General features: G+C 44.3%; 1 protein-coding gene across 4 annotated transcripts; it reads left to right on the forward strand.

Moving 5' to 3' along the window:
- The first annotated feature begins 414 nt into the window (after positions 1–414).
- TBC1D2 (TBC1 domain family member 2) lies at positions 415–22,035 on the forward strand. 4 transcript variants are annotated; one of them, XM_063180429.1, is made up of 14 exons: positions 415–690; positions 2,443–2,930; positions 3,570–3,702; positions 4,593–4,734; positions 6,977–7,101; positions 7,688–7,872; positions 9,569–9,955; positions 10,784–10,894; positions 13,583–13,770; positions 15,004–15,474; positions 16,610–16,730; positions 18,684–18,869; positions 19,503–19,624; positions 20,292–22,035. In XM_063180429.1, exons 2-14 carry the CDS (start codon positions 2,523–2,525, stop codon positions 20,491–20,493), a joined length of 2,781 nt encoding a protein of 926 aa, XP_063036499.1. In that variant the 5' UTR covers positions 415–690; positions 2,443–2,522; the 3' UTR covers positions 20,494–22,035. The 4 variants fall into 4 exon arrangements, with proteins under 4 accessions (XP_063036499.1, XP_063036500.1, XP_063036501.1 ...); XM_063180430.1 differs by having other exon boundaries at positions 2,521–2,930; XM_063180431.1 differs by having other exon boundaries at positions 427–496.
- Positions 22,036–22,758: the final 723 nt, after the last annotated feature.

Consider the following 22,758-nt stretch of genomic DNA (forward strand, 5'->3'; position numbering starts at 1 on the left):
GCCGCCGCGTCCCCGCCGCTGTCCCGGGGCCCCGCCCCGCCGGCACCGCCGCCGACCGGCCCGGCAGGAAGCGCGGGGCGGCGGCCACCGCAGGTATTCCCGGCGGGGCTGTTCCCGGCGGGGCTGTTCCCGGCGGGGCTGTTCCCGGCGGGGCTGTTCCCGGCGGGGCTGTTCCCGGCGGGGCTGTTCCCGGCGGGGCTGTTCCCGGCGGGGCTGCCGCACCGCCATTCCCCCCCCCCCCCCGCAAAATCCCCTCTCGGCGAGCGGCTCGGATGCCCCCCCGCCGCAGCCGGGCGCTGGTACGAGCGGCGCCAGGCTCAGGCCAGCCCCGTGCCAGGCTCCGGCCGCCGGCGCTGGTGCCCCGCGCGGCGCAGCTGGGCTGGGAGGCGCCTCTGCGGCGCTGCGGGAGGCGCGGGGAGGGGCCGTGGGGGCTGCCTTGCGCTGGTCGCAGCTCCGGAAAGGTTTTTGTAGGGTCCACCCTGATCCGTTTTCATTGGTGAGTCAGTGTCGGGACAGCTTTCGGCTAAATATATCTTAACTGGACCGAAGAAAACCTGAGACAAACGCTGCTTTTCTGTCGCTGTTGGATTTGTTGGAGGCTGTGGGTACCTGCTTGGTTGTGCTTGCAGCGATAGCTCTGTGCCAGAAGACGGTGACTTCCAGGAGCTCCTCATTACTTCCCTTAAGGAGGTGAGGTCTTATCTAGAGATCTTTGAATGCAGCTCTGACATGATTCCTTTTAACTTGTTTCTTGAACCTAATGCTTACTAAATAACCTAAATTAAATTACATAAAGTGCTTGCTTGGTCCTGTTCATGGTGTGGACCCATGGACCATCGTGCTGGCAAGAAGTAGAAGCGTGATGGAATCTGCAGGGCATAGAGAAGATACTTACACTGGTGCTGACATAAAAGCCTCAGCGTCTATTTGGGAAAGTTGAAAGTGTTCATTCCTACTGATGATATTTCGTTTATGACAAGCAAAACTAGCTTGGAAATGAAGTTTTTTTGTGTGTTTCAGAGGTGTAGTTGAGGCAACATCTTCTGAAGGAGTGGTTGTTGTTGGTGTTTGTGAACACAGGTTGTGTTCACAACCCTGATCCACAGGGTATGGGAGTGAACTAAAAGAATTTAAGTAGCTTTTCACAAAGAGTGAACATTATTGATAGGTGTCTGTAAAGCTAATGTGGGAACAGGAGGGGGCAGCAATAAACATGTTGGGGCTTAGCCAGTGCTAGGATGCATAAACCTTCTTTCAGTCATGAGGACAAGTTGTTCCTAAGAGCAGAGGAAAAAGATCAGCTTGGGAAACATCTCAGTGTGCTCCATTGTATTATCTCACTGACATGTTGCCATACAGCTGGATGTTGGGTTGAATAGTTTTGTGTCTGCAGTTGGATTCACACTAACTTAACACTGCAGCAATTTATTTGCTGGCATATTTGCTTCAGCTCTTAACACTGCAGCAATTTATTTGCTGGCATATTTGCTTCAGCTATGTTAGTGTCTGGAACTGAAGTTTCAAAAAATGCAAGAAATTATTTATAGATACTTTGCCAGAGTGTTGTTAGCTTTGTTTATACAGGAGCTGTGGGTATCTGCCACTCTGAGCAAAAAATCACATCTGTCATGTGGTTAAGCACTTGAAAAAGTGCTTGGAGACATGGCAAAATTGCCATCCTTGCATAAGGAAAAATTTACCTGAATGGGGGCCTGTGTAGCTAGCTACAGCTTTTATGTCTGAGAGATAAGTTGAACTTGAGATTTACAAAGATCTCCTCCAGCCTGAATTTTATCTTTTTCTTTTACACTTCTGGGACCCAGGTGGTTACTTTGGTCACTAAGGCAACCAAGTCTCTTTTGCAATGCCACAGAATTACTTTCTCTGGTGCATAATTCATCACATGAATCCGTTCTACTGGATGAAGAACTAACACGTAACATGCAGGCATTTTAACAACTATAGTCAGCTGACACGAATTATTCATAAAGATGCTGCATAATGCTGTATTTTTCTCCAGATGCCATGGTTTAAATATTAGTTGAACATTCAGTGAAAATACCAGGACACACTTACCTGCAATTCCTTGACCTGACTATGTGCCTACCTGCAGATCTTGTTATCTTGCCATGTTTTCTTCAGCTGTTCCTTAATATTAAGTACTGAATGCCCTGGTTATTGCTATGGATTTGGTATGCCCTTAGGCTGTACTTATTTTTCTCACAAGAGATTAAAGTACTCTTTCTTGACTGCTAGTCCAGCTTAATTTAGGAACGAAAAAGGGAGAAAACAGTTATTAGAGGTCATTGGAGCAGAGGAGGGCAGGCAGCAATGACCAAAAGTAGAGTTGGAGACCTTGGCTGGGTAGTTTGAAAGCTAGGAAGTGTTTTTTTGTCGTGTGGCAGGCCTGAACTTATTCCTTCCTTTTTTTGTTGTCTGCAGGTTCTGTAACAGTGATGATATAATTGGGATTGGCTTATTTACCTAGAGAGTATCCTGTTTCAATCTATTTCCTTAAAGGGATGAAGAAAGGACCAGAAAGCGGAACATGTATGCTTGCTGCTCCAGGCAGTTTAGTGGAGTCAGATCCAGACACTAACAGCAGCAATGGAACCTCAGCAAGAGAGAAAGACAGTCTTCCTTCTCCCAGAGAACTGGAAAATGTACCGGTGAAAACCAGCACAGAAACATCCAGAAAAAAACTCTGTGGTTATTTAAACAAGTTGGGCATCAAGGGGCCAATCAAGACCTGGAAGTCTCGCTGGTTCTTTTACGATGAAAACAAATGTCGCTTACTGTACTACAGAACTGCCCAGGACATTAATCCTTTGGGGTCTATTGATCTCTCCAGTGCCAGCTTTGACTGCAAAATGGAGAATGGGGAAGGAGTTTTTGAGATCAGAACACCAAGCAGAGCTTTTACTTTGAAGGTAATGAAAAGTTCTCAGTCAGTATAGACATATTTGTAGCTCAGGTATCTTTTAGCTTGAGTTTAATTTGAGTCCTTGTAGCTTAGATTGCTACCACTTGGACCTCAATTACTTGCGTTGTTTTGGCAAGTCTGGGACGCCTTACCTGTGACATGGCTGTTGTTTAATAGTAGGAATAAAAGCGGAACTGTGTGCCAAATTAAACTAATTGAGGAGTCCTGCAGTCCATATGTCATTTACAGAACAGAGACTCTTCTGTCTAAAATAGTTGTTCCAGGAGGATTCTTTGCTAGACTTTTATTTCTGTGTAAGTAATTGTTAAAAAGCTGTGGGGAAGCTTCCTGTCTAAAACAGTTGAGAAATTTCTGCTTAGTCTTTGACCATAATAAACCAAACCACATTTAAAATTAGGTCAGTGGTCCACTGAGATTCTACCCCTTAAGGCCATACTAAAAATTACCTCTGTCCTCCCAAATCAGTGTTAGGACCAGAGGATACAGATACAGCAGATACAGCTACGGATAGGCTTGATACAGCTGACCTTTTTTCCTGCTGACTTGTGCAGGAAAGTGGTGGTCATCTCCTCAGGCTGTGTCTTGTGTTGATGAGATGATTACCCTCCCTTTCCTGTTTTGTTAGGCAATCAGCAAACAAGCAATGATGTACTGGCTGCAGCAGCTGCAAATGAGACGTTGGGAATTTTGCAACACTCAGAGCAGATTTCCTGTGGGCAGCTCCCAGCTTGTGAATGAACCTCTGGCTGGAAGAACAAGTAGGTGTTGCACATGTTAGCCTTTCTTTTGCTTTCAGCCCCCTGGTGATGAATGGTGTTCCTCATCTGGAAATGGTAGAAGTTTTGGTCAGGCTTTTAAATGCAGGTGCCAGCTATCAGTACTTGGCCAATGTTTGACACTTCTGCCTTATTATGTATAAAAGTGAGAAAGCTGCCTCCTAATCCACAGCATATGTTTGGGGATTTTCAGGTGTCTTGTGATCATCTTGATTTTCCTCACACGTGTGAAATGTACATATTTAATGTATCACTCCTGTAAGGCCTCTGAAATTTCAAGCAAGGAAGGTTTTTTCCAGCAGTGGGCTGAAGATGCCCATTCCTAGAAATGGTAGTAGACAGGTCAGTGGATCAGGGGAGGGCATAATCAGGGTATCCACCTGTTCAGTAATGACTAGATGCACATTTTGTTTGAAACAAATAATCCCCTCCCTAGTTAGTGTCTGCTCTGAAAGGTTCTGGCATCTTGCTACAGCAGGCAAAAATTTGGTAACAAACTGTTCTTGCAGAGTGTTATCTGCACATTAAAACTATCAAATGTGGTTTGGCATGTGGGAAGAGAACAGCAAAATTCTCCTTCCTTATACCTTTGGCCCATTAAAGTTTGATAGTTTAATGTTAGTCATGCTCATATATATGGTTGAAATCACTTGATTGTCCTTGAGTAGATCATTCTGTTTGTACATGGAAACTTATGTAATTTAACCCAAAATTAAGGAAGCCTACCCCACTGTCCTTGACCACTTGAACATGTAATGTGTATCTGATGTATAAGCTGTTGTGGCTGTCAGGTTACATGAAGGACCCAAAGTCCAATGGAATTCTGTCTTGCTTATTTGCTTTTTTGTCCTGTTTTGTTTTTACATTTGTAGATGTAGTTGACAATGAAGACTTTCTGCCTCTTGTGAAAACACCAACAGAAGCAGTGGGTTTAAAGGCAGCATCTTTGCCTGCACCCCAAACATCTACTGCTTTGCAGAACATCTCCCTTAAGCACCCTTGGACAGAGATACAGTAAGTGCATGAAGAGAACTGCAGTGCAGTTGACATGCTGGCCGGCCACTGTGTGCCTTCTTTGCCTGTCATGTATTGTGTGAAATGGGACTCTTGACTAGGTGGGAGAACTGTGAAGCACCTTTTCAGAGGCTAGTCCAGGCCAAAGTAAACTTCCTGCAGGTGGGTCTTTCACATCCCCCTGTTCTGATGCATTTCACATAATCTAGTTCTCTTAGCAAAGATCCTGGTAGCAGACCTAGGACTTGACTAAGTTTTCTTCAATGTAGTCAGTGCTTTTCATGCCTAGTATGACACACCTGCACAGCGATCTTGGAAGAGCGCATGATCAGCTTCAGCTGTACTCAGTAGGTACATAGAAGCTCATTAGCTCTTTCCAGAAGTTTCAAAGGACCTTGAATGTAGTGTATTCTCCAAAGCAGGAACTCCAGGGAAAAGGCGCTTGAGCCTGTAATGTGGCCTGACTGCACAACTTGCTCTTGCTTGCTGAGTTTCAAGGGTCTTAGTATTCCTACTGCCTGCTTCTGTTGCAATGGATAGCCCCATCAGGTTAAAAGTTCCTAGTCTGGGGCAGTTACAGTTTCACAAAGGCAACTTCATCAGTATCTCTTTAAGTGTTTCCTAGTCACTAATTTTCACATAATAAAAAATGAGTCAGTGGCCGTAGGTGTAGTAGGCAGCCAGGCACCTGCCAAATATTGTTGGTGTGGAAGTTGCCTGTAGTTTTTTTACCACCACTGCTGCAGCTACAATCTGATGCTTATATGAAGAAAGATCCTCCATGAGACCAGTGTTTCATGTTAGCAGCTTCATCTACAGTCAGGAAAACAGCAGACACTGAGTCTTTTATAGATCTCAAGAGACTTGTTTTAGCTGAAGGACAGCACAGGACGAGAAGGAAAAAACCTGTATGCATACTTTCTGGTATAGGTTTTACACAAACTACTTGTACATTTGTAGTTCCTCAAGGTCAGCTGTTCTATTTTTCAGGCTATGCATTCTTTCCTACTCGCATTGATTAAAAATAACACAAACATATCCTTGGCCCCTGCTCCCGTGTGGTACTTTTACTCAAGCATGTGCTTAGGTAACAATTGTCTCTTTCCAGCTTCAAGTTGTATTGCTCCCCTTGTTCAGTAAACATTTCTCCAGGCTCTATCACTATCAGGCTGGGTCTTCATGAGCATAGCACACCTGGATCCCTGAGCTGCTATAGACTCATGGAGAAAATAGTGCAGCATTAGATAGGGAAAAGTAGGAAAATTGCATTGGATGAGTAGTAACTGCAGACTACAGGGACTGAAGGTCTGCTAGTCTTACACACCAGTATGTTCTCCAAGGTCAGCAATGTCTGTTCTTCTGCTCTGGAGCCTTACAGTAGCAAGGCAAAAGGATAATATTATCTAAATGGCAGCTTCATTTAGAGTTAGGAAAGCAGCAAAGACTGAGTCTTTTATAGATCTCAAAACAAGGGACTTGTTTTCTGTTTTAGCTGAAGGACAGCGCATGAGGAGAAGAAAAAGACTTGTATGCATGTTTTCTGGTACAGGTTGTACACAAACTACTTGTACCTTTGTAGTTCCCCATGATTCTATCAAGTCATGTCTTAGTGCTTCTGGCAATATCTGATAGCAGCAGTTGTAACAAACTGTTCCTGGGTGTGACTGCAGTTTTTTGTTCCTGAAACTCTTTCCTACATTTTAGTTTATGACTTTGTAAATAACCTTTGGCAAGGTTATTTATTAAATGTTCAGAGCACAGGACCTGTGGCTACTCCAAATGTGATAATTTGTCCCAGTTCTGGCTGTGTTGTAGGTAACTGATCTTCTCTTGGCAGCCTTTCTTGGTACCTGGGGATTTCTGCAGTGAACTAAGGATAGGGATGGATGAAGGAAGTGAAGGGGAGAGGGAAGGATGTGGTTGGTTTACTGTTGCCTTTGATCCTCTCTTTGGTCTGATGTATAGGGCTCAAGTGCATGGGGAAAGATTATCTGATTTGATGTTGCTGTGCTGTACTGATTCTGTGGCATTTTCCTGGTTTACACTGGTTACAACCTTGCTCTCCTCAAATCCACCAATTCTATAAAGAGTTAATTTTCTCAGCACATAAAGGAGATAAGTTTTGGGAGGAGAGGCGAGAAGTAAGAGAAGATAAGGAATTGAATAATTTGAATATGCACTGGCTGGCTTCAGTGATCATGACTTCTGTTCACTAGGCTGTCTTGATCTCTTCTTGTTTCAGAAACACTGTCTACAATATTTGTGGCTCCAAGCAGCTCTGGGGGAGCAATGGGAATGTCTTTAGCTTTGATGAATTCCAAGAGCATCCTGAGAATGTGGATGAGGAGCAAGAGGCAGAAGGCGCAGGTGATTGTTACTGAGCTGTGTCAGCTGACTGGGATGCCTTCTAGCAGGAATGCAAGTGAGATGGTAACAAGTTTTCAAGGGATATGAAACCTCGGTTACATTGTCTCAAGTCTCTTCCTGTGTTGTTGCCACAAGACTGACTCTTTTGGCTCTGCTTCAGGTTCCATCTATCTCCTACCTCTGGAATTTCTGCAGAAGCCAAAAAAAACCCCAAAAAACCCCACCAAATCAACCCCAAACAAATAAAATCCACCAGATTTATTTCTTCGAGGTAGAAGTATAATTGCTGCACAGCCACAAGCTAAGCGTGGCAGCTCTACTGGATGCATACCTTTCCATGGTGGTAACTTCCATTTCCTGTGGGCCAGATTCATTTGCAGGGTGCAAGGTGGGTTAACAGGTACCATAAACCATCACAACTTTGTTTATTGTGGGCATATCAGTGTCTAATCCCTACAGGTTTGGATCCAATCCTGTGGGTCAATTTTCCATGTCCTGTACTGTTGAGTCCCCACAGCAAGACTTCTACTATGGGAGTCCATAGTAGAGGAGCAATTCTGTCTAAATTAAATGTATCTCCCCTCAGTTAAAGAAGGGACCCTGGAAGATGGGAGGATGGGGCCCAGGCTGAACTGGATTAGGAAGGCCAGGTGGATGAACAGTGGCTTCCCAGGCTCTGAAGAATTGTTGAGGGAGAAGAACTCAGTGGATAAAGTGGGTGTCCTTCAGCAACAGATTCTGACGCTCACAGAGGAAGTCAAGTCACAGAAGGTGAGTGTGGTAAAGAGGCTATTTCTAAGGGTCAGGGCCCTGAGGCTGGGCTCAGGGACTCCCTTACACATTGGTGTGATAGAAGCACTGAGAAGTGCTCATCAGGCAGTAACTGGAGACCAGTTGAAGCTCCTGGTGTTACCACCTTGTGTGTGCCTAAGTGTGCCCAGCGCAAAAGAAGACCTTCAGTTCTTTCTAGGAAGTGCAGTAGGTGTAAGAGCGAGGTAAAACAAATTCAAGTGTACTCCGCTGTTATCTTTCTTCTGCATCTCTGTTGCTTGATAAGTTCAGTCCTGAATGGGTACTGTGACACTGGTGAGAACTGCCAGGTGGAGTCATGATGTTAACCCCAGATCATTCTTTTGAACAGTGACCCACCTTTAAAGTGTGATTTAACTATAAGAAATCAGGCCATGGGTCACTGTAAGGGCTGTCTCTCATGAATGAAACTGTTCTTCAAAGCATGGAGCAATGCCAGGTTCTCTGCTAATGATGCTGGTAGCTCTTCCAGCCAAAGAGGCAGGAGAGCCAAGTTCCATGTTGGGCAGTCAGTTGCATCCTTGATTTGCTTTCTTAAGTGTCTGAGATGGCAGAGCCTGAATCAGCAACGTGTTGTGGGGCAAGGTTTCCTGCCTTCATGCAGGATAGAGTGAGGGAGGACTCTGTCAGAAGGAAGGTTAAAATGGATACTGCAGTTTCATTCTGGTAGCACAGGTAGTTGCAGACTGCATTATTTCCCTCCCATTTTACCACACTGCTGACCAGATCTCCATGTTCTCTGTTGGGGCTCCCAAGAATGACTGTAGGAAAGCCAGAATTCAGACAGCCAATCCACATCAAGTTATCTGTGAACTGCTGCAGAGACCTTTCAGGCTGTCCTGGTTCAGGGCAAATTTGGGAGAGAACTCCCAAAGGGCTCCTCTAGGAAAGCAGATTCAATCAGCCCCTCCCACCCCAACTGGTCCAGGAGAAAATACCTCCTTGGAGAAAAGTGGAAAAAACCTGTTTATTGAACAATAAAACCAAAACAATATTAAAAAATAAAACCCCTTACTGCTCCAAAAGAGATGACAAACTGAGAAAGTCCTTCCCTGGGTTGCAGCTCAGCTCACTCAGTCTCTGGTCAGTCCCTCGGGCGCTGGAAATGTCGCAGGCCAGGCCTGGCCCGGTGGGCCCCAGGTGCAGCTGCTGATGCTCTGCTGGGTGTCCAGTCCAGAGCAGGTTTAAACAGCTCCAAAGAAAAGGGAAGAAACCCCACAGTCCAGGGAACTTCTTTGCCTCAGCTAGCTAAAACTAACTAAAACAAAGGAGAGCTCTGTCCCGCTGTCTGTCCATCCGCAGACAACAACAGTCCAGTGGAGGGGCGAGTGCAGTGTCTGAAAACAAAATCTACACTTCTTCTCTCCCCATTTCACTCTCTGGAACAAGTCTTAAAGGTAATAAAAAATTATTATTCAGCATAAACAGAGCAGATGATTGGGGATAAAAGCATCATATAGTCAACCTAGGACACAGGCCCAGCTCTGGGAGCAGAACATCTCACAGTGGTGTCACTGTGGATTCAAGATTTCTGCTTTTTTTTTTTTCCTTCTGAAAGGAGGCAATTTCAAGATATTTCACTGTTGGGTCTGTGCTGTCCATAATGCCATTGCCCTGGACAGCACAGTGATGTAATGGTTTTGCATTCCCTTTCCAGGAACTAGTCAAACTTCTCCACAAAGCTCTGGAGGCAGCCCAGCAGGAGAAGCGAGTATCTAACATGTATCTCACTGCAACAGAAGACAAGGACAGGCTGGAGCTGGTGCGCCACAAAGTGAGACAAATTGCAGATCTGACCAGTCGACTGGAAGCTCTTGAACAAGAAAAGAAGGAACTGGAGCAGATACTGACTTTGAGAGACAGCCATATCCAGGAGCTCAAGGAACACGTGCAGCTTCTGATGGAGAAAAACCATGCCAAACAAGAAGTCATCATGACCTTGACAGAACAGATGGCCCGAGAGCTCTCTGACCCCCTGCAAGAAGCCAACACTATCACTGTAGAGACATTGTATAAGCAGCAGGAGGAGATTGAGCATCTGAAGGTGAGTGAGATGGCACAGGTCTTTTGGGTCCATTTTTATGCCGTCAGGTTCAGTGGGGGATGTTCATTGCCGTAAGCACAGAATATACTTCTGCTGGTTGCTCCATCCCTCTCCAAATGAGAGGAAGGCTGGAAGAGGCTCACCTGGTGCCAATACGGTCCTAAAAAGCATCTGGGTCAGTTTCAGATTCAGCCTAGAGCCTGTTTTGTTTAACTTTCTGTTATCATTCAGTGTCTGTCACTTTATTTTCTTTCTTTTGTTTCACAGCTGCAGCCTGACTTGCTGCCTTCACTTAATTTGTTGTTCTATGTTTCTGTCTTGCAGTTTCCCAGTACATCTTGGTTCTTTCAGATGCAGGCTGTTGTATGTGCACAGCTGTAATTATAGGTTAGTGTGAGGTTGAGAATTGCCAAAAGAGCCACTTTCTGTGGAGAGTGTTCATTTTTCCTGCCAGGCATGGGTCTGAGATTTGTTTCATATTAAAAAAAAAAAAAAAAGATACCAACCAAAATTAAACCAATCAATCAAACAAAACACATATATTCTTAATCTGAAGTGAATCCCTGGCTTTATATGGTCTGCAGCTCTCCAGTGTTTTTAAGTATGTATATACATTTAGCATTTTCAGGTGTCTTGTTGATGCAAGACAGTATTGTGCCTTGATTTCCTTTGTAGGTAATATTTGTACTAGGGACTCCTGTCTACTCCTCAGAACACAGAATTTTTGAGATATTTTATTGTCATTAACTTAATCTGATGTCCCTGAAATGTGAAGGATTTTAAGTCCCTCAAGATCTCTCCTTGTGTCACTGTTTTGCTTCATGACAGGATGATATTGATGCATACAAAACCCAGAACCAGTTTCTCAATTCTGAGATCCACCAGGTTACTCGACTCTGGACAAGTGTTGCTGAAAATGAAAAAGCTCTCCTGATGAAGGTAAGGCCAAGTGACCTTTTTCCTTGATGTGAGCTGTTACTAATTTATTTTCAAAGTTTCTCTTCCATCGCACCAGAATAGATTTTGATCCACAAGGAATAAGCTTTCTTGTGTTATTTTTTTAGTGTGACCTCTTTACTGCTTTGTATTGTTCCCAAATTAGACATGATAATTTTAATTCTTCAACAGAAGTAAAATACCTGTGAAGATTAGTCTTAAAGGTGCTGAAGCTTAACCCAAATTTCTGCATTTCAGCTATACAAATAAAAAAGCAACCCTGTGTAGGCAATCAGAAAAAATTCCTGAGAGCTGACAGATCGAGTCCTGACTCCATCTAGTCTTGGTTTCTTTGCTGGACTTGACATTACGAGGTGGCAGCATGGTGAAGTCCTGCAGTTAAACCAGAGTTCTTATGTTTTCCTAAGTTGTATTTTTATTTCTAGCTTTATAAGTGTGAAAAATCTGGTTACTCTCAGACTTGTCTAATCCTATTTTCTGGTTCTGAATGACTCTCAAGGCTGGGGCTGTGTGCCAGCATTTGTTTTGTGGGTTTGCCTAGGATTTACTTCCCTGGGTTTTAAGGTATTGTTGTGAATGAGTGTCTTAGATTGCTTAAAGAATCACTGGTAAAGGTTAGGCATAGCAGGTTCAATATTGAAGTGAAAGCATGGCAAAGCTCATTGCCAAGATTCACTCTACTACTTACTAGATGGTTAAAGCACAGAAAGATAAAATAGTACTAACCTAAAAATCAGTTAAAAATCTATGTGGAAGCTGGGGATGGAAACGGGTAAGGATGGGAAAGCTTTAGCATAAAAGGAATAAGGGTGGCCCTCCCACTGAGCCACAAGGTTCCGTGTGGGCTCCTGTGCAAAACTTAGCTCTGGACTTGAACAATAGTTTGGGCCTAAAGATTTTAACGCACTTAAAGTTAACCACACTTAAACAATGGCTGAATTTAAACAATTTACAAAAGATTGTATGGAATTTACTGCAATCACAACAGTAGCTCATTTATAGGCCTAACTTACTAACCTAAAATACTTGAGAATCTAAGATTCTAGGTACATTTTCTGAAACGTATTCACACAGACCTAGAGTACGTACAAGGCACCTGTGAAAATTCTCCCTCGAGCTCAGTGAAGTGCTCATGCCAAATGTCTGCATCTTCTCAGCAGGCCAAAGGGACAAGTGGGGGCATGGGCCCAGGCTTTGTCATCATTGTTTGGCACTGGTGCTCCACAGCAAACCTGAGAATTCTCTGGCTCTGAGAGGCCCCACTCAGAGACTCAGAGGGAGGTTGGTGATCACAGCACACTGTGGTCCAGAAGAGCTCAGAGGGTCTCACTTGAGACCACTGTTTATACGTTCATAAGAGAATTGCCTTTGGTCATAGTAATTTACTATCCTGGCTGCAATTGGTAACTTTTGAAAATTTGATGACAAAAATGTTCCTCCACTTGAGTTTGCAAGAAAGATAAGTTTCCAGTGGTGTTTGTTAAAAACCAAAGCTCATTAGCACCAATTCCTGGGAGCAGACAATATTTCTGAGAAGCACAAGAGCTTAGCCCAGGTGCTGTTCATCAAGACTGAGGCCTAACAAGCATTTCTGAGATCATAATATGGCCTTAGGGCCACGTGATGGGAGAGTGTGCCATTACAGGTATGTTCTCACAGTCATGACTTCTGGGACAGGGCAAAAACCTGCTTCTGGAGTTATTGCCATTCTTAGGTCTGTTTGCTTTCTAGTTCTTTGAAACCCTGCCTTCCTCCTAACTTGCTGCCCTTTCATCCTGACACTGCCATAACCTTCAAAAAGGAAGTTATCACATGAGCCTAGGATGCTCTGTGAGGTAAAATACTGACTAAAGTGGTAGTATGAAAGAAACCATGCTGCTTTCTGTCCCCTCTATATGCAACGTAATTCTCTCTGTTTTGTTCTTGTTTTCAACTTTTGCATCCCACTGAACAGGAGTCTTCACTGAGCTTCCTGTGAGACACTGGGTGAGTCTTGTCACCTATGTGGCCTCAGTTCCCCACTTGCAGAGTGCATTAATAATCCTTAGTTATTTTTTTGCTTTCTGTGAGCAGGACTAAGGTGGTGACAGGTACTGTCCTGCTGTTTGATCTCAGTTGGGTTTCCTGTGCATGAGAAATGATGTGTACCAGTGCCATGGGACTGGGGATGCTGAGGGGCATGTGGTCACCTAGTCTGTGATGCTACCGTGTATCTTGAAAATGCTGTACTTACAGCTCAGTCTCTGGAGTGATATGTTTTATCAGGACACAGCTCAATGTGGTGTAGAGAACTTGTCTGAGGATGAGGGGAAAAGACAGCAGAGAACTCAGATGCAGAGCTGGCTCTTTGACTGTGTCCTCAGTTGAGCTGGTGGGGTGTGGCCATCTACTGACGCAATGCAGTAGTTAAAGTAGGTGATGATGTAGTAGGTCTCCCACTCAAGCAATTTCTGTTGCATGCTAGCTACTGCAGCTTGTGCTTGTTCATAGACCGTGGTGATTCATTCACGGCTGCAATTCCACTGATTGTGGAAAACTACTAAATGTGTTTCCTGGGGCTTTGCTCTGCAGAAGTCTTTACTTTATGTGCAGACCAGCCCAGCAGAGAGCAGTGGCAACACAGGAAGGACTACCACTGAGCGAGCTCTTTCCTTGTTGTTTCTCCAACAGTGTGCCTGCCTGCAAGCAAGAAACTGCCAGATGGAGAGCAAATACTTGACAGTCTTGAGAAAGCTGCAGGAGGCTGTGCCTGGCCTGCCCAGCTCGCACGCTGAATTGGTGAAGAACCTCATCCAGGAAGCTCTCCAGTGGGATGTGAAGGAAGAAGCAGAAGAAGGTTTTAACTTGAACCCTGTAAGGTAGGAGTTGAGAGCATGGGGATATTCACAGCTTTGTAGAAGCCTGTCTGCAAAGGGAAGTGTGCAGGCAAGATACATCTAACAACATCCTGTAGCAGGGCCTACATTTGTGTCTATGCCTTCCTGCACAGTGGGGGCCCCTGTTCTGTAGCAGTTCCCGTTTTATCTATTTGGTCAGTCTCACAGGTTCTCCATGTAGCTTTGAAGATTATGCCACCCTTGAGCTGAGAATGACACAAGAACAGATGAGAAACCCAATTGCAAAAGGAGAAAAAGAAGCTTTATTACAAAGGATTTTTCAGTTTATATAGACCGATACAATATATTCTACTTGATTGGCTAGTTACACATCATTCTTGAGAAGAATAGGAAAGCAAAGTGGAAAAAACACCACCTGCAGATTGTTTATACTAACAAGTTACCACATTCCTACAATTCCTTAAAATTCTCACAAACCACTGTGAGAAACAATTGCTGTTTCTCTCTCCCTGACCGGGCTGGTATCCACAAGAGGAGACCCCCCTATGTCTCTTTATCAAGAATATGATGATACCTTATAAGTTTCCCACCTTGTGGACAGATGGTGCACAAACCTTGACAAGCTGTACTATCTGTAGTCTTGGCGTGCTCTGATCAGTAAGAGATTTTCATTTTGTACAAGGAGACACCAGAAGGAACTGTGGATCTCTGTACTTTGATCTCATGCCCCAAAGCCTTTCCAGTCTTCTCCTACAGAACTGTCTCTGCACTGGGACAGGGTAGGGAGAAGGTATACAGGGTGAGCTCAGTATTTCTTTAGGGGCTGATGAGGGGTCTGATGAGGTTGGTCTGCAGCTCAGAGCAAAGTTACACTTGAGTTGGTGTGTGTATGCCAGTGCTGCAGGTTCTCATTTGTCTTTAAGGCTCTGAGGTAGGCAGTCACATGCAGAGAAGTGAAGAAGTACTGTTACAAATGAGTGTTGGAGATCACTTTAAAAAAATCCCTAGCAAGGGTATCAGAAAAACCCAATAATAAATGACAGCACAACCAAGTGAAGTTGAGGCCTAAGGAGCATTTCTGAGATCTCAGTGCAGCCTGGAAAGGCAGGGGGGTAGGGTATGCCCGCCCACAAGTACTTGTGCTCCGGTATGGGTGACGTGAGCCTGGCAGCAGGCTGTATCTGGAATGTAAGTGTCCTTGACACAGGTACCAGCACTGTCATTTGAACTAAACACTGCCTTGTGTCCCTCCAGTGAGTATGATGAGTATGGGTTTATGACTGTACCTGACTATGAAATTGAGGACTGGAAACTCCTGGCCAAAATTCAAGCCCTTGAGATAAAGTCCAACAAACTGCGGAGCCAGGAAATAGTGGAGAAGCCCCTCCGTGACAGATGGAACAGCATTGGCGAGCTGAACCCCTGTGCAGAGCTGAAGAGTCTGATCCGAAGCGGCATCCCAGTGGAGCACCGGCAGCGGGTGTGGCGGTGGATGGTCAGCCGGCACTGCAGCCCAGCGCCTGGCCACTACCAGCGGCTGCTGGAGCAGAGCAGGAGCACCGAGCACCCGGCCTGCCGCCAGATTGAGCTTGACCTGCCCCGCACACTGACCAACAACAAGCATTTCTCCTCTCCCACCTCCCAGCTCATCCCCAGGCTCCGGAGGGTGTTATTAGCATTCTCCTGGCACAATCCTGCCATTGGATACTGCCAGGGACTGAACAGGTATGCTGCTTCTTCATGAGATGGCACTGAAAAGGTGTGGACACATACTCTAGGCTGTGATTCCAGCAGCCTCAGGCTCTTGCCTCTCTACAGTTCTGTCCTAGCTGTAGGTATTTAATTGCAGAATTCTGCATTTGGTGACTTATTTTTCATCCAGTGTTGTAACTGGGATCCAGAAAGCAGCAGGATGCACTTCCATGGCATCTCTATAGTTACAGAATGGGAAAGAACAGCTATAGGAGGAGGAGTGAAGTAGTCCCAGAATAACACCACAAGGCTGGGGCTGAATTTTTAAGTAATAATGTAAGGTAGTAAAGCAGAACACCACCCTGGTGATTCCCTTTTTTGCTGAGAACATTTGGAGGAAATGTTGGGAAGTGTTAACATACAAGGGAGTTGCAGCAAATGACGCAAAGAGAGACTGAGGAAACCATGGTTGTTCTGTCTGGAAAAGAGAAGATTCAGAGAATATAAAAGTTTCTTTCACTTCCCAAAGAAGGCTACAGGAAAGATGAACCTAAATTTCCTAGAATTGTGCTGCCAGTAGAAAAGGCAGTAGGTGTTAGCTGTAAGAAGGGAATTTCTAGTTGGACCTTTTTACATGAGGGAGATGTGCATAAGCTATTTATTCCTAATGATGTTTGGATGATCCTCAGAAAGATTATAGCAGCTTTCCTCCAGAGAGCCCTTAATAAAAGACATCATCTTTCTAGTCTGTCTAAAAGGCAGTAAGTCACAGCTGAAGGAAGTCAGGGCTGTAAAGAATGTGTGGAGAGATTAAGCATATCACATAATATGAAGTACCTCTGTGTGACCTCTTTCTTGTATTGAAATAGCCTAAATCAGCACACTACTAATTTCAGCAGATCTACAGAACATTCCATTAGCTGGGAAACCTCTCTTTGTCAAATCAGTTCCATATGTTCTGACAGAGCCACATGGGAAAGAAGATCACATGCTTGTGGTTCCTTCAGAAACAAATCACTTGCCTCTGTCTGGCTTTCTTGCCACATTTGATATTTTGGATACTGATGGAACTGGAGACATGCAAAAAGACCTCTTGTATTCTTCAATTCCTGTGTTGATAACTCCTCCTGCAGTACTGAATACTCTCCCCATGTCTTGTCCATCACAGATTGGCAGCTGTTGCTCTTTTGGTCCTAGAAGATGAGGAAAGTGCTTTCTGGTGTCTAGTTTATATTGTGGAGAACCTAATGCCGGCAGATTACTACAGTGAAACACTAATAACATCACAGGTGAGCTGAGCACCCTCACATCTGCTTGGACTCTCATACAGTGATGTGAAGTAAAGATTTAAAAGTGAGTAGTCAACCTGCTGTGTGTTTGATTTCTCACAGGATAGTGATAGCACCTTACAATCCCTTCCATTGCAGAGACATTGGAGACTTGAGAGTACAAAATTGTTACATTCACACAGAGCAGCAAAATTAGTCACCAGCTCTAGGAAATGAGGTAATAAAATGAAATCACATAAGGCAGAAGGAAAGTGCCCCATTAATTGCACAGTTACTTATTTTAAAGAAGTTTTAATAGAGTAGAAGCAGCAAATTCTGGTATGTATAGACTGAATATGAGGAAGGGACCACTTTGCAGCCCTCCAGTGTTTGAAGCTGCACTCTTTGGTGTTCCATGTACATGTGGATGAAAATGCTGAGATTTTTATATTCACATTATTTGCCTCAGTTCATGATCAAGCATAGGGTTAGTTCTCACTGTGGGGCTCTCTGCACATCAGAAAAGATTCTGGCCTTTTGATATCAGCTGTTGTGCTGCAAATAGCTTATCCACCTGATTCAAAGTCACTGGATTTCAAAGTTTTCAGTGTGTCTTGTGTCAGATATACTTGGTCTTCCCAGGCAGACTGAGATAAGCTAACTCTCATATAATTCAATGGAATTGTAACTGTGTGCCCATACCACCCACACCCATCAGTGCCTGGTCTGGTAAACCTTACTTGGTGTCTCTATTACGTGTGGTCTTTCAGAGAAAAAAAGGTTTGTTTTTATCTGTGGGCCCACAATAGAGGAGGCTTCAAGAGTCAGTAGTTGAGAGTGACTGATACCAGTGAATTTGTTGACTAACATTTACTGGGACAGTGGTGTGGTGATGGAGAGGCCAACTCACAGACTGGGGAAAAAGTTATATCACTTTGAAGACAGCAAAATGTCTCTCCAGAGGAGGCTGTGTTAGCTGTGGGATTTAATAGACAGCACTCAATACTGAACAAGTAGAGACTGACAGGGAAAATATGACAGACTGAAGAGGCTTGCCTACATTTGGTGAGAAAACACTGTCAGCTGAAAGTCTTCTTTAGAAAGAATTTTTGACCTCATGGTTGGTATCTGAAAGTCTAGCCAAGACCCATGTAAAGAGGAACATCTAAGGTGATGCTTTGTGGGTTGGCTTGATAAAGTGAGTTGGCTGGAAAACTTAAAATTGCAACTTTTGAAGACAAAGCTTATTACCTGTATAGTTTGTACCCCTGTGCCACAGCTAAGTGGGCTGATACAGCTGGTGCATTTGATATGATATGGCAGAGGGAAGCCCTGAACATGAGGGCTCTTTAGCACTTACCCTCCAGAAAGCATGGCTCTGCTGACATGAAACCTTTACAAACCCCATCAAGGATCTCACTGACTGCATTTCTCTGTTCTGGCTCATGCAACCAGAAGCAAAGCACAGACAGTACTCAGACCACAAAGAGAAGCTTAAGTGAGAAAATCAGGTTTCTCTTGCAAAGTCAGAGGTATTCAAGGTATTCAGTCTGTTGGGCCATGTAGAGTCATTCAGACCTGAGCAGGTTTTAATGCCTGTCATTCAATTGGATGCTCATGGTATCACAGAAAATCCCAGTAAGACCCATGCTGGAAGATTGTGTCAGATTTTCCTTGTTGACTTTGAGATTGGCAAGGAATATGACTTTGCTTGAGAAGAACGTGTATTTCTCTGCCTATATCTTGGCCTTGTTTCAGCTCCGTGCCTTGCTCTGGATGCCACATACAAGTACACCGCTCAGTGAGTTTGAAACAAAGGATGCTTTGCTCCTCCTAGGGTGTGGTTCACTATAAGGCAGCACCAGTGATGACCCTGACATGCAAGGGCCATTGTCCTGTTGCACCACTCCTCTCCTCTAACAGCAAGGCTGCTCTTGAATAAGACTTCATTGTTTTCTTTTTTGTCAATTTTAGGTAGATCAGAGAGTCTTCAAAGACTTCCTGTCCGAGAAGCTGCCTCGCCTCATGGCTCATTTTGAACAGTATCGCATTGATGTCTCACTCATCACCTTCAACTGGTTTCTGGTGGCCTTTGTGGACAGCCTGGTCAGCGACATCCTCCTGCGAGTGTGGGATGCCTTCTTGTATGAAGGAACTAAGGTGCAGCTCTCAGTTAGGCCTTCATTCCTCTGTACCACCTCTGTGGCATAGTGACAGGGTGATGGGCATACACATATGTCACAGATATGTGAGGTTGAACTGCTTTGGCCTATCCTGCCTGTTTGGTGGCATGCCTTGATGTCTCCAAGCCCCTGTTTTCTATGTACTTGCTGCTAGTAGGGAGACCTAGTCTCTGATTCTGTGCACTTGGTACTTTTTAGTGGATAGTTGTACTGCAAAACATCTCTCTGATAGGCCATGGTGTCTCCTACTCTGTGACACAACTAAAGTATTACAGATAAAGGGAGCATAAGATAGATGGTGTCTGAAAATGTGAGTCCTGCACTGTCCCTGTGCATAGGGAGAACTACAGAACCCTTGTGAAACCCCTGTGGGGTACTTTTGTAGAGCCTGGTATTCTCTGGGGTTGCAATTTAGCTAACAGATGGTTGTTCTCTTGAGATTAGCTCTGTACTCCTTTAGCCTGCCCTAGAACATACTATTGAGAGCAGGAGTAACCCTGGATCTAGTCTGTACTGCAGTGCTATGTGCCAAACACCATCTTTCTACAGGATGGCCTGGACCTTAAGTTACTTAAAACTTTATCTACTCAAATACCTTTTAACCCTCCAGGTCATTTTCCGCTATGCTCTTGCGATTTTTAAATACAATGAGGAGGAAATCCTAAGAATTCATGACAGTGTGGAGATCTACCAGTACCTACACTTCTTCACGAGGATGATCACGGACGGCAGGTAGGACTGAGTTGTAGACAAGCTTCCATTCTGTATTTGTACTTCCTTGCCTGTTGGGTCAGTTTAACAGGAGTTGTAACTAGTTTATTAAGAGAGACATAAATGCATTGATAGGTCTATGGCATATGGATCTTTTTGACTTTCCTTCATTGTATTATTTAAAATATTTTTGGCTCAAGCAAAGGCATGCTACAGCAGAGCAAGCCACAAAGTCTGCGTCAGTCTTCTTGTAGCAGCTGGTACTTGTGCTAGTGATTGCTGGATTTCTCTCAGCTGTAGTTGGGGTATTTGGGAACACAGCACAACCCATGGCCTTGAATGGCAACATGTCTCTGAGATGAAGATTTCTGTGATCAGAAAAGCTCTACATCAGGAATATCCCTCCCTGACAGGCCATCAGAATTGGCATCTGATCCATTGTCTCCTAAATGATGGCTGCACACTGATATCTTAAAAGGTGGGATGGTATACGTGGATGTGAAGTTCTGCTTGAGTTGGTGTTTGTGTGGGAAAGAATTCCTTTAAGACTCAGCTGTTTGGTGACTTAGCTCAGAGAGCTGAAGTCTGTGGCCCTACTCTTTAATATCCTGGAATGCTCCTGGTGTATCTGCTACCATGTGTTACCAGCCAGTAAATAAGTTGACCACAGCTGTCCTTTCTATCGTAGGAAACTGATGAACATTGCCTTCAATGACTTAAACCCCTTCCCCATGAAACTGCTGAGGAACCGTCGGTCAATGCACAGAGAAGAGCTGGAGGCAGAGCTGTGTGAACTTCAACAGATCAAGGCAGCCTATGTGAAAGAGAGAGCAGAGCAGGTACCTCAGGACCTGGAGGAGGTTGTTAGTGAAGAGGAGGAAGAGAGCTAACGAAAAGAGTTTATCATCACTTCCCTCCCATACTGAAGAAGGTCATCAGTAGCAACTGTCAGTAAGAAATGGACCGGAGGGGGAAGTGTGGTCACAGGAGATCATCTGCCCCAATAAGCAAGGCTGTAGTTATGGGACCATATGAAGTCAGATTTATAATGGATTGGATGGTGTCTGAGGAGTTTAATCCTCTTCTTTATTCCTCCCCATTTAGCCCATCCTGTCCTGTGCAGTTCAGGATTACAGCTGAGGGTGCAGAAGAAATATCAGTTGTGGTGTCATGACAGGAACTGACATGATGCAAAAGATCTAGCAGGGTTTTTATACATTTTCTGATGGAGGCTTGAATGAGATCTTTACCTACAAGTAAAATCTCCAGAGATAATGAACCAAGAACACTCCGTTGTTACCTAAACACAATGCCAGATCCTGCTGCCCCACTTTCCTGCTGAGTGGTGTATCACTCCAGGTGTGCCTGCAGTGCTGGCACTGACAGCATGCAGCAGACCCTGCTACAAGGAGGCTCTGCTCTATGTTTTAGACTGACCTTGAATCCAAGTGGCTTATGCCTTCTTTAAATATCTGGTGGTTGATAACCCAACCCTTCAAGTTGTCAGTGCTTGTAGAGGAAGGAATGGGAGAAATTCATAGCCTACAGTATTCTCAGCCCCACGGGCTGTAGCCAAGATGACAGACTCTAGGGGAAGCGTTACCTATTCACCTGAGACACATGGTCCGCCTCACTGGACAAGTCAGCCAGTTTCAATGCATTATAGAAGACTGAGATGGGAGAGAGCTGTGGAGGCACCAGCCACACAGCAGAGAAGTAATCAAAGTGGAAGTGAAGTTTTGAGACGAGTGGATAGATCCCCCTGAAGGTCACCGAGAGCTGCACATATTAAAAGCGTGGGATGAGAAGAAAATGTTACTGGAAGCCTACTACAGTATCTCAAAAAAAATGAGTTCATTCTAGAAGTATGCCTTGTATATAGAGAAGTCTAAAAGGCAAGTTTTTCTCCACAGAAGATATTGCTAATCTAATTTATTTATACTCTTACGTTCACGAGTGCACACAGAATTTTGCTGTTGTTACAGATATTATCTTCTCAATCGAGACCATGAAAATTAAAAGCTTACTCACAATTTTGTTTCCTAGAGCTTTCTGCAACAGCTTAAAAATCTTTCCTCCTGACTTGGCCTTATGTTTAATAATAAAGACATTTGAAACATGTATTATTAGACTAAACCACAGCCTGACATATGTCTACAGTATATAATAAACATTGGTCCATGTGATACATAAACTCTTCTGATGTAGACATAAGGATCAAAGTATTGATCCTGATGGGGAATTCTGAAAATAATTTTTAAATTAAATCAGAAGGGAAGGACATGTGAGGGTTGTTATAAGTTTCTTTTATTTTGTGTCTTCCTCAGCACTTGTTTTGGTCCACATGTATTGGCTGAGGACCATCTTCTCTGGTCATATTGCTAACCAATCACTTGTGGTCATTCTTTATTAAACTGTGATGAATGCTGGAATACCTGCAAGGCCTATAAAGACCTGCACCTTGGAGCCAAGGTCACGTGTCCTCATGGGCTCTCATCTACTTTCCTTCTGCTTCATAAACTTCAGTGGTACTGAAAAGCGCTGAACTTAGGTCACAAAATTGCAATTGGGCCAGACACAAATCCCGCAGGCCCCTGCAAGACCTGTGGTGACTATCAGTCAGTGCCATGGGTGTTTTGAACCTCTTGGTTACCTCTGCATGAAGTGCTCAAGAATTATTTGTGCTGCCACTGACAGCTGTTGTGGCTGGGAAACAGTTTGACCTGGTTATGCAGCCCAGCAGCTCCTTCTGCCTCTGCTGGTGCCTGTGGTAAAAGAGGAGTCTTTCTACTCAGAACCAGTCTTTGCTGAGCTTTACTGTATGCATAACATTACTTGTGAAATTAAGCTTTCTATCTCTGCATTAACCTCAACCTTAAGATACCAGCTCCAACCCTAAAAAGGACAGTTTTGATTTCCACACCCACCCTCCTCCCTATGATGTGCCATTAACTTGTAAATTCACTTTGTTGCAGGATCTTGTGGCCACCAAAAGTTCATAGGGTTTGAGAGGATAAATTGGTGGAGTGGTGCCAAACACATAAAGCCAGTGCTGGCTCAATAAGTCTCTGAGCTGCCAACAAGAAGATGCTGTGAAGCTTCCCTTTTTTACCTCTTCTTTTTGGCCTGGCTGGCGTTGGGCTGGCAGGATCTGC

Source organism: Melospiza melodia, chromosome Z, assembly GCF_035770615.1.
Source record: "Melospiza melodia melodia isolate bMelMel2 chromosome Z, bMelMel2.pri, whole genome shotgun sequence".
NCBI classification, from domain to species: Eukaryota; Metazoa; Chordata; class Aves; order Passeriformes; family Passerellidae; genus Melospiza; species Melospiza melodia.

Coding starts and splice junctions, on each gene's coding strand:
- TBC1D2 (XM_063180429.1), top strand. CDS start 2,523: ATGAAGAAAGGACCAGAAAGCGGAACATGTATGCTTGCTGCTCCAGGC. Junction 10,895..13,582: donor AAAAAGCTCTCCTGATGAAG/GTAAGGCCAAGT, acceptor TTTCTCCAACAG/TGTGCCTGCCTGCAAGCAAG. Junction 13,771..15,003: donor TTTAACTTGAACCCTGTAAG/GTAGGAGTTGAG, acceptor GTGTCCCTCCAG/TGAGTATGATGAGTATGGGT.